General features: G+C 37.0%; 1 protein-coding gene across 1 annotated transcript; it reads left to right on the forward strand.

Annotated features, from left to right (window-relative positions):
- Positions 1–6,842: 6,842 nt before the first annotated feature.
- On the forward strand, positions 6,843–7,471 carry LOC123955444 (centrosomal protein of 19 kDa-like). The gene has a single exon (XM_046027492.1). The coding sequence runs from the start codon at positions 6,860–6,862 to the stop codon at positions 7,349–7,351; it is 492 nt and encodes a 163-aa protein (XP_045883448.1). The 5' UTR covers positions 6,843–6,859; the 3' UTR covers positions 7,352–7,471.
- Positions 7,472–11,530: the final 4,059 nt, after the last annotated feature.

An 11,530-nucleotide genomic window follows, 5' to 3' on the forward strand; every position in this document is an offset into this window, starting at 1 on the left:
AAAAGCTTTCTCTTCTCGCATCTATTTATAGGGATCTTAATCTAGGATCCCAAATACAGTATGTATCGGTTCCTTGTTTATAAGAAGGTACTAAAAGCACATACCAGATGTTCTTCTGGTTCTCACTACAGTCAAAGAATCCAGAAATTTTCCATATGAAACTGCCTCTTACAGACTGGGACCTCACCACCTCTTTCCCAAACAGCTATTTTTTCATTGTTTCCAATACTATCTCCTTAAAATTTACCTATCACAACTACTGAACTGATACATTGAAATGAAAATATGACTTTGTCACTCTACAGTTAAAATCTTTCTGAATATATTTTTTTAAGGATTTTATTTATTTAACAGAGAGAGACACAGTGAGAGAGAGAACACAAGTAGGGGGGTGGGAGAGGGAGAAGCTGGCTTCCTGCTGAGTAGGGAGCCCTAGGCAGAGGCAGGGTCTCTATCCCAGGACTCCAGGATCAGGACTGGAGCGGAAGGCAGCCGCTTAATGACTGAGCAACCCAGGTGCCTCTGAATATTTTCTTGATACAAATTCTTTGTCAGATATGTTTGGCAAACAGTCTCAACCAGAATGCAGCTTGCCTTTTCATCTCTTGATAACCAGAAATTTTTAATTTTGATGTTTTGACTCTTAAATCTGAATGAAAATTTTAACTTCTAATTTATTTTTTTCTTTTGTTAATGTCTTTTGTGTTCTAGGAAATCTTTTTCTATGGTAAAGTCATGAAAATATTCTACTAGGATGCTAAAAGTGTTATGGTTTAAATGATCCAACTCAAACTAAATTTTCAAGTAAGACAGGAGATAAAGTTCATTTTTCCCATATAGATATCTATATATTCCAGAACTAGTTGTCAAAAAGACTTCTGTTTCCCAATTAAATTTATTTGTGATTATTTCTGGGCCCTTTGTTCCACTAATCCATTTATCTATCATTATGGCATTGTGACATGATTTATGGTCATGAATCTCAACACTAACTTGTTTGACATAGGGAAGTTATAATGGATAATATAAAAAAATACATTTCATTTCCCGCTCAAAGATCAAGGGTCTTTCCCACAAGTACAATTCAAAGAGAGATACACACCTCTGCAGTTCCAGAATAACTTCATCACCCACGAAACTGTCCATAAAACTCACTGTCCAGGTTTCTCAGGGTCCTACTTATTTTCCCAGTCTGCCTTTTAGAATAATGCTTATTGCACTGTACATCACTGGACAGAGGCTCCCACCCATTTGTGCAAGTTCAGTTACCATCTTGCTATCACTTAGAACCAGTGAGCTAACTCTCTTCTTGGATGGAAGACCCAAAATATTGCTTTCTTTTCCATTTTAATAGAAGACTCATCGGCTGGAAGGCTAGTCCTTACTAGCATTACGAAATAGGATTTCAATGGAAAACTAAGATGAGCAGAGATCTGTACGTTTTCCTAAATACTCATCTCAGACTGGTCTGAACAAAGTACTATATACTATAGACATTTTTCTAAGGAACAAGTCTACCTTGTCTCTAGGACTGGATTAGGTGAATTGTCTGTAAATGGGACCTATTATTTGTCTGCATTCACTTCCAAAATCTTATTATAATAGAAAAAGGCTGACCAAATCATTTTTGATTGCATCAAGACATCAAAAGTACTATAATAACTGCTTTTAATCTAGATATTTAAAAGTATAGCCTCCAGATAGCTTTCTCCATCTATCTTCCTTATTAAAAATAATTACTATTAATAAGAAATAGCTTATTATGCCCATACGTCCCTTACCACATTGTATGAAAGCATGCATCTCTTAAGTGTAAAAAATTTAGGGTGTATATTCCATAATTATGAATATATTCCCCCTCTTTTCTTCCTGCTGATAAAGATCTTTCTAGAAAGCTCTTACAGATGGCTTATAATCAATGACTGCTAATGATATGCACAGAACATTACAATAGCTGTCCTAGAATGGCAATATATTTCTTTTTTAATATAAATGATGAAAAACTACAATAGCAGCTTCCCTGAATGCATTCACCATAAAACATCCACTAATGTTATTCTAAAATTTAGTGTTACCTGTAAATTTCATAGCAAAGTATGAACAAAATTTCATAGCTCAGTCCTCTGAGCTTGCAAATACAGTGGGCAGTACTGCCAGGGAGGCATCAGTGGAATGATCACCAGCTCATGTGGAATACTTTCTTCTCTCTCGTCTTGGCAGTAATCCTAGCTCTATTCTCTGTGCTCTATATAATATTAGTTACTTCTATAAATTTACGAAGGGAATTAAGAATTTTGGAACCTTGCAGTTCATAGCAGATCTATAAAGATCTTCATCCTTCACTCTCTCTGATTCAACTCATTCTGATCTATTTCTTCTCCCAACTCGTAGAGCACCTGCAGAGAGTTCTGGACTTTAAAGTGCCTGGTCTCATCTTGTTCTTTTAACAACTACACCCCTTCACAGAGGGTTTACCTTCCTGAATGTGGGGAGCATGTCTTTTGTTTCTTTGACAATCACCAATGAGCTTACCCTTGTGTTAGACATGACGTAGATGGCTAACAACCATTTATTTATTAATTATAAGAACTACTCTAGCTAACATATATAGAGCACTGATAGGTTTCAGGCTTAATTAATCTGCATGACAATTGAATTACATTATCCTATTTCTATGGTGAAGAAACTGATTTTTGTAAGACGTGTTTTTATTTATTTTTAAATTTGTTTAAGTTTCTATTTTAATTCCAGCTAGTTAATATACAATGTTATATTAGTTTTGGGTGTACAATATGGGATTCAACAATTCCATACATCACCTGGTGCTCATCACAAATGTACCCCTTAATCCCCATCATGTATTTCACTCATCCCCCCACCCCCTCCCCTCTGGTAACCATCAGTTTGTCCTCAGTCTAAGAGTCTGTTCTTGACTGCTCTCTCTCTCTCTCTGTCTTTCTGTTCTTGATTTCTGTCTCTCTCTCTCTTTCTCCTTTTGGTCATTTATTTTGTTTCTTAAATGCCACATATGAGTGAAATCATATAGTATTTGTCTTTCTCTGACTGACTTATTTCACTTAATATTAATACCTTCTAGATCCATCCATATTGTTACAAATGGCAAGATTTCATTCTTTTTTTTTTAAGATTTTATTTATTTGACAGACAGAGATCACAAGTAGGCAGAGAGTCAGGCAGAGGGGTGTGGGGGGGAAACAGGCTCCCTGCTGATCAGAAAGCCAGATGCAGGGCTCGATCCCAGGACCCTGGGATCATGTCCTGAGCTGAAGTCACAGGCTTTAACCCACTGAGACAACTAGGTGCCCCAATTTCATTCTTTCTTAAGACTGAATATAATTCATATATATATGTGAATATTATACATATGTGTGTGTGTGTGTGTATCACATCTTTTTTATCCATTCATTTATCAATGGACACTTGGGCTGCTTCCATATCTTAGCTATTGTAAACGATGCTCCTATAAACATATAAACATAGGACTGCATATATTCCTTTGAATTAGTGTTTTTGTGTTTTGAGGAGAAATACCCAGTAATGCAATTCCTGGATCATAGAGTAGTTCTATTTTTAACTTTTTAAGGAACTTCCACACTCTTCCACAGTGGCCACACCAGTTTGCATTGCCACCAACAGTGCATGAATGTTCCTTTTCCTCCATATACTCAGTAACACCTGTTGTTTCTTAAAGAGGAAACTGATGTTTAATGAGTGTAAATGGCTTGCCACAAATCACATAGCTTGTAATCATAGGGAAAGAACTATACTCTATTTTAAGTCGATACACACAGAGATTACTGTCAAAAGCCAGTAAACTCTGATAGTAAATTTTTGAGTCAGAATTTCTTCCTTTTCTAGCATAGGCTAGTAATTTGTTGAATTTTTAACAGGGCAGTCCAGACACACTGTCATTAAGTGCTCTCTCAAATAAAGCAAGAAGACTTCAGCTTAAACAAACACATAATGAGGATTAGCAATGAAAGTATAATAGAATCTAGGTATAGAACACTCCCAGCACCGCCTCCCATTAGCTTTACCCTAACCTCTAGTCCTTAAAGACATTTATAAATCAATCCAGTACTTTCTTTCAGGAATTTATACCACTGTCAAAAACAGAAGATTAAGTTTGCCTGGTATCATCCTCTGTTCACTCTAGTGGGGCTTAGCCAGGTGTAATAGAAGCAGAAATCTTGAAATATCATGAACTGGCATATTTAGCTGAATCAGGTTGTGTAAATACACCATTCATGGAGTTGCACTTTTAAGCAAAATAACTTGTTCCCTTAGAGTAGTGTCTCTGGTGGAAAGCAGAGGTTTCTTTTGTTGTAAAAGCAAGAGAAATGAGAATGAAGAGAGCTGATAATTAAAATGTTTGAATTAAAGCTCACCATTTTTTTCTAAATACAAATATGATTACAATGTTTGAATTAAAGCTAACCATTGTTTCTAAATACAAATATAATTATAATGTTTGAATTAAAATTAAACATTGTTTCTAAATACAAATGGATATTAATATCCATTGTGAGCCCCTGGAAAAAATTTTAAGTCAAATGAGAAAAGAATTCAGAAATAAAAACGAAGACTTTGCACACTGGTTAAAGAATAAGAAGAACTCTACTTTCTCAGAGTATGGCCTTTTCTCCCCCTCCAGCAAAAGAAAATCCAGACGAGACTTGCTGATACAGACATAATTGTGTAATGGGGACACTTGCTGGAATGTCTAAGGGAAGAGAGGGAAGTCACTGGATGGTAGAGAAAGGGATATGCTTTGGGCTGATTCTGAGCAATGTGCATCGTGTACAGGGGATGGGGGAAAGAGGTAGCAGACGGGAGGAGCTGCTTCCTTCCACAAGAAATAGAGTCACAAAATAGAAACAGAGATGTCTTGGGCACTCATTATCATATACACACACTAACGAAAGAGCAAAGTTGGCTTAATATCTGAAAATCAATTCATCGAATACATCATATTAATAGAATAAAATGTCTAAACACTGATGAATGAGTAAACAAAATGTGGTATATTCAAACAATGGATGTTATTTGGCAATAAAAAAGAATGAAATGCTAATACCTACTGATGCATAATACCACACGGATGAATCTTGAAAATATTATGCTAAGTGAAAAACACTATCACAAAAGATCACATATTGTAACACATCATTTACATGAAATGTCCTAAAGAGGCTAAATCTATATAGACAGAAATTAGTGATTCCTAGAGCTGAGGGGCGATGGGGTCGAGGTGGATGGGAAGTATTGCTCATGGCTACAGGGTCCTTTTTGGGAGGACACAAATATTCTTTTTTTTTTTTGACAAAATACTCTAAAATTAGATGGTGGCAGGGGTGGTTGCATAAACCTGTGAATATACTAAAATAACTGAATTGCATACTTTAAATGGGAAAATTGTATGATACAGAAGTTATATCTCAATAAAGCTTTGAGAACTTTTTGTTTTGTTTTGCTTTAATCTTTTCAGAAATATGGCTGAATTCATGACTGGAACAAGAAAGGTAATGTAAGCATTGAATATTTTATTGGACAAGAAAGCAAGAAGTGCTCAAGTATTAATGTGTTTATGTCAAAGCAATGCAGAATTGGCTTGAAGGGGTGTCCACTGGCCAAATTTAAAATAATTTCTGCAAAAAAATAAAATCATACCATGTAGGAAAAACTATAAATAATTTGTGAGTCCATAGTGATATTAAAAATGAATACTACATAAATATATATAATGCATTGAAAGAAAAGATAAATCAAGGAAAAACTCTGCTGTGTAAAAGAATGTCAGATAGTAAAAGTAGAAGGAAGGATGGAATTAGAAAATCAACTTTCTGCAAGCCCTATTATAATAATGATTCAAGCAAGAATGACTAATAAATATAAAAACCACTGGATGGAAGGCATTAAAAAACAGATTTGCATTATCTCGAAGTATCACCCAACAGATGACTGACTAATTAAAAAGGTAAAATTGTAAAATGGAGCAATCTGACAGTCACCACATTAACCAAGAGGTCAGGCTTGCCATCACCAATAATAAAATGTCCTGATACTGTGTGTCTCCTGATATGAGTGGTGTGAGACACACATCATCTTTGTGGGATGGTTGCCAGAAAGGTGTGATCTGCATTTAACCAAGATCTAACTGCCAGACAAATCCAGAAGATGGAATATTCTTCAGGACACATGGCTGGGAATTGTCAAAGGATACAACATCATCAAGAATAAAGAGAGATGAGGGAAACTGTTGTGAGCGGCTCTCCTAGAGCGAGTTGAGCAGGTGGTAGCAAAGGCTCCCTGGTCCTCGGTCGGAGGGCACTCATGGCTAATCCCCTGGGCTCGTTAAGGCCCTGTTGTTTGCCTTAAGATTATTCTCCCATGTTCTGCTGTCATTCCGAAAGCAGACCTTGTGGTCTACCCTGCAGTTGCATTTTCTATAATTATGACTGACACATCCTGTACATGAGACATGTCTCGTCTTTGCGCAAAAATGCTGTGGTAATCACTTATGAAACAGAAATATGCTATGGTAATCACTTATGAAACAGATTATAAGAGTATGTGCTTAATAAAGAACTTTGTCACTTGCGTCAATTGGCCTGGTGTCCCTCGCGTGTTCTTCGCATTCCCTTTCCCCCGGGACTCTCCCTCTTTTTCCCCTTTCTTTTCCCCTTGCTGTTTGTCGTGCGGGCACGACAGGAAACGACTCCCTGGGCCCGCATCCAGACCCCGGCCCTGGAGCAGTCGGGCGAGCGGTACTGGGGAGCTCTGTGTCTCCACCTCCACTTCCAGATTTCCTCCGATTTACCCTGAAGTGCATGTGAGAATGATGTGCACTGCCAAGAAATGTGGAATTAGGTTCAAGCCTCCAGCTATTATCTTAATCTATGAGAATGAAATGAAGGGAAAAAGTCGCCAACGCATCATGCCAGTCCGAAACTTTTCAAAGTTTTCAGACTGCAACAAAGCTGCTGAACAATTAAAGAATAATCCACCACACAAGAGTTACCTGGAACAAGTGTCCCTGAGGCAGCTAGAGAAGTTATTCAGTTTTTTACGAGGTTACTTGTTGGGGCAGAGTTTGGCAGAAACAATGGAACAAATTCAACAGGAAACAACAATTGATCCTGAGGAAGACCTGAACAAACTAGATGATAAGGAACTTGCTAAGAGAAAAAGCATCATGGATGAACTTTTTGAGAAAAATCAGAAAAAGAAGGATGATCCAGATTTCGTTTATGACATTGAAGTTGAATTCCCACAGGATGAACAATTGCAGTCTTGTGGCTGGGACACAGAGTCAGCTGACGAGTTCTGATATCAAAAACTCAAAGAATTAATTCAGCTAGTAGAAACTGCATGTTTATACAAAGGATGTATAAACATGGTTCTAGAAAAATCTGTAAAGAACACTAAATGTACATGTTGGGTCAAGTTTGGATTGATCATGTTACTTTTCAAAACCAGGACATGTGTCTACTGTGTAGATACATGAAAAATATACAAAAACCAGAATATAGGAATCTGCCTTTAAGGAGCTCACAATCTAATTGGAAGATAACTCAGAAAGTTGTGAAAAGCTAATTAACAGAATTAGGCAACAAAAAGATTAGAGCCAGATGCTTGATAAAAGTTAAAGGGGGTCAGAGCCTAGATGACGATAGGGTTAGAAAAGTCAGGGAAGACTGAGTCCTTTAGTAGAGAGATGGGACTTTGCCTTGTTTTCGAAATGGTAGTGTTTGGATAGAAGTTTATAAGACTCCAGATGAGAGAAGCTGGGAGAAAAAAGGGGCTTGGGGGAGGGTAGTGGTAAAGAGATAGGGACTAGAACATTTTATTTGAGGAAGAGTAAGCAAATTATAGTTTGGTAAGATTGGAGGGTGCTTATGGTTACCAGGGGATTACCCTGTGTGCATTATGTTGTTATATGTATTGGACTCTAGAGTAGGAGACCAGCCCTACAGAATGCCCTGCAGCTGCAAGGGGGTGTCATCTGATAGACAGTAGGGGAATTCTGCCACTCCAGGATGAGGAAACCTGTACTAAAGATATTCTGAAATCCTGAAGGTCTTCCCATAACTGAAGTGGTTTGTTTGTAAAATGGGAAATCTAGCCATAATGAATAAATAGGCATTGCCAGTTTAGGCCTATTCATGTGTTTGGATCTACAAAGAGAAGATCTTTGTTGAACCAGGTTATATGTGTACAGATACATCTTTCTTCTCATTAGAATTGGCAGATATTCATGTTTTCTGAAAGGAGATTGCTACTCATTAAATAAAACTGTAAAAATTTAAAAAAAAGAATAAAGAGAGATGAGAAGAAAGTTCTAGGTTATGGGCGACTAAAACACTCAATAGTAAATGCTATGTATACATCTTAGATCCTTATTTGTGAAATAAAAAGAAAAATAGAGGACATTTTGGAGATAATATTGAAATTTGTGGATGGGCTGCTTGTTGGATGGCATTATTGAGTTAATGTCGATTTTCATAAGGTGGCAATGGCATTGTGCCTGTATCGAAAATAAAAAGTATTCTTGTTCTTGGTTATGCATACTTAAATATTTAGTGGAGAAATGTCAAGATGTCTTGATGTTACTTTCAGAACGTTTAGGAAAATGGATGTATGATTTTACATATATGCACACAGGCACCTATATATATGTATACATACACACAGAGAGAGACAGAAAGAAATAGATCGATTATGGCAAGGTTTGAAAAGTAGTAAATCTATGGGAGGAATGCACAGTCATCCATTGTATTCCTCTTCCAAATTCCTTTGGATTTGGTATTTCCAATACTGGTTTACTGCTCATATTACTAATCTGGGCATTTAATTTTACACATCTGCTTTTTTGTGTCCTTTGTGTTTTATTGTATTCTTTGAAGAATAAAGTGCCCAAGCCATAACATTTAAAGTGTAAAATAAGTAATTGCCAGGAAACGCAAAACAAGGGTTTGACAGAGGCTGCCTTTATATTCTGTTCAGTTGTGGAAGTAAAATATTCCAGACACCTGAAATTCATAAATGGAGAAAACCTATGTCTTGTTTGCATCGTAAAACTCTAGTATGGAGAGTGAATGGGTTTTCTTATGATCTCAGTATGCTAACATTCCCTGCCCTATTTCCTAAGTGCAAGAAAGATTTTCTATAATGAAAATTGGTTCCAGGGATTAATATAAATGAGATTGCCCAAATAAAATAACTAATCATAATCTCTGGAGTTTAACTTTACAATTCTGAAGGATTTATAAAGAAAAAGTTAAACATTTCCCCCAAGATAAATGTATTAATATTTAATAAAAACAAAGCCAGATTATAGGGTGAGTAAAAAAATAAGAAATTTAAATAGAGCTCTTTTATATTTGAACAAATACACATTCCCAGACATGAAAAGTGTATGAATAAGAGGAAAAATTGCAGGCTGATAAAATATTTGATTACTCAGGGCACCTGGGTGGCTCAGTTGGTTAAGCATCCAGCTCTTGGTTTTGGCTCAGATCATGATCTCAGGGTCATATGATGGAGCCCCACACTGGGCTCTGCACACAGTGGGGTCTCTACTTAAGGATTCTCTCCCTCTGTCCCTCCCTCTGTTCTCTCTCTCTCTCCCTCTCTCTCAAGTCAATAAAAATCTTTTAAAGATTTTTTGGTTACTGAACTAAAAATTTCCAATTAAGCTGTGGCAAAGTGACCAAATCTCCATTTTAAGATGATTATTCTTGTGGTTCTTGGTGGGTGTGTGAGGTTGTGTTTTATCAATGATTCAGGAAAGTGGCCACGATATATAGTAATTTATCTCCCAAAAGATCAGAAATGGCCATGGAAAAAATACAGCACAACTTTTGTTTTTTCCAATTCAGACCATACAAGGAATGCTTCCTTCTCACATTTGATTAGCTTTGCTAGAACTATTCTCAAGATGGGTACAAGAGGCAAGTGAGAAGAACAAGAATGGAAATGGGAAAGTTAGAAAAGTGGTGTTTGTGTTAATCTGGAGAGGCTAGGTCATACTGTAAAAACAAATAAAACCTGACATATCAGCAAATTAATAAAGTTTTATTTCTTCTTCACACAATGCTTAATTCAGGCTGGGCTGTTCTCTGCTACATTGTGACCTCTCCATCTGAAACATGAGATCCCTGACATGAGGCACCATGACAAAAGAAAGAGGAAGCACTAAAAATGTGGAGTTGTTTACAAAATCAAGGTCTTGAAGTGTTTGATAAATCCCTCCTACTCATCTTTTCTTGGCCAGAGTTGAACCATTTGACCTCAAGTCAACTACAAAAGAGGATTCTCAGGAAGAGGAAACGATGTGGCCCTTGCCCACCACTGCTTCTGCCACAGTGATCTCTCTTCTGGATAACTACTCTCATGAAGATGAACTCCTGGAGTACCCGCTGGTCAGTTTTTTACAGATGTGGCAAGAACCTAGCCAAGAGTGAAGCCATCACAGAAGAAAACAATGCAAAGACAGCTTTTGTTCATCATATTGTTAGTCTGTGGACCCTGCCGTGACTGAGCCAACAAAAAATGTTCACTTCCTCTGTGTCCCTCAATTCAGCTTGATTTGGATGTATGCCTCTTATAGCCAAGACTCATCACTAACTCAGAGCCCACGCTTATTGACAGTAACTTCTTTAATTAATAATTCAATCAATATATAAATGGGCAAGAATCATGGGTGTGTACTATCCTGTGCCTGGTAGGCTTCCACTCTCCTGTCAAACTTTATCTCAGTATCACCTCTTTTATGAAATCTTCCCACTGCCCTCTGTGCCTGGTTCTATCAATTCTTAGAGTTCCGACAGGCAGTATAGTGTAGCAGTTAATGCTTAATCACTTGACTTAGTTTGCCTAGGATTAAATCTAGCTGCTACGTACAGTTGTGTGAGCTTCAGCATGTAATTTAACTTCTCTGTGTCTCAGTTTCATTGACCACAAAATGGAGATAATATAATGTTGTGAATATCTTAAAAGTTAATACATATAAAGTACTTAGCATAATGCCTGGCAATAGGTAATTATTCAATAAATATTAGTAATTATTATCATGAATATTCTGTAAGTCTGCCAAGGACAAAAATGTGACAATTTACTGATTCCTTTTCTCTAATACCACCCATGTCACTAGATCACCACCTGGCCCATAAATGACAATCAATATAAGTTGAATAAATCATCATGATAATAGAAATAATTGTGATGTAGTAAGATGGTTGCAAAAAAAAAAAAAAAATGGCTCCAAAACTGGAGCCCTATTCCACTGTTGGTGGGAATGCAGGCTGGTACAGCCATTCTGGAAAACAGTGGGGAGGTTTCTCAAGAAGTTAAAAATAGAGACACTCTATGACACAACAATTGCACTACTAGGTATTTACCCAAAAGATATAAACACTGTGATCCAAAGGGGTACCTGAACCCCAATGTTTATAGCAGCAATGTCCACAATAGCCATGCTATGGAAAGAGCCCAGATGCCCACCGAC

The sequence above is a fragment of the Meles meles genome, chromosome 13, assembly GCF_922984935.1.
Source record: "Meles meles chromosome 13, mMelMel3.1 paternal haplotype, whole genome shotgun sequence".
NCBI lineage: Eukaryota > Metazoa > Chordata > Mammalia > Carnivora > Mustelidae > Meles > Meles meles.

Coding starts and splice junctions, on each gene's coding strand:
- LOC123955444 (XM_046027492.1), top strand. CDS start 6,860: ATGATGTGCACTGCCAAGAAATGTGGAATTAGGTTCAAGCCTCCAGCT.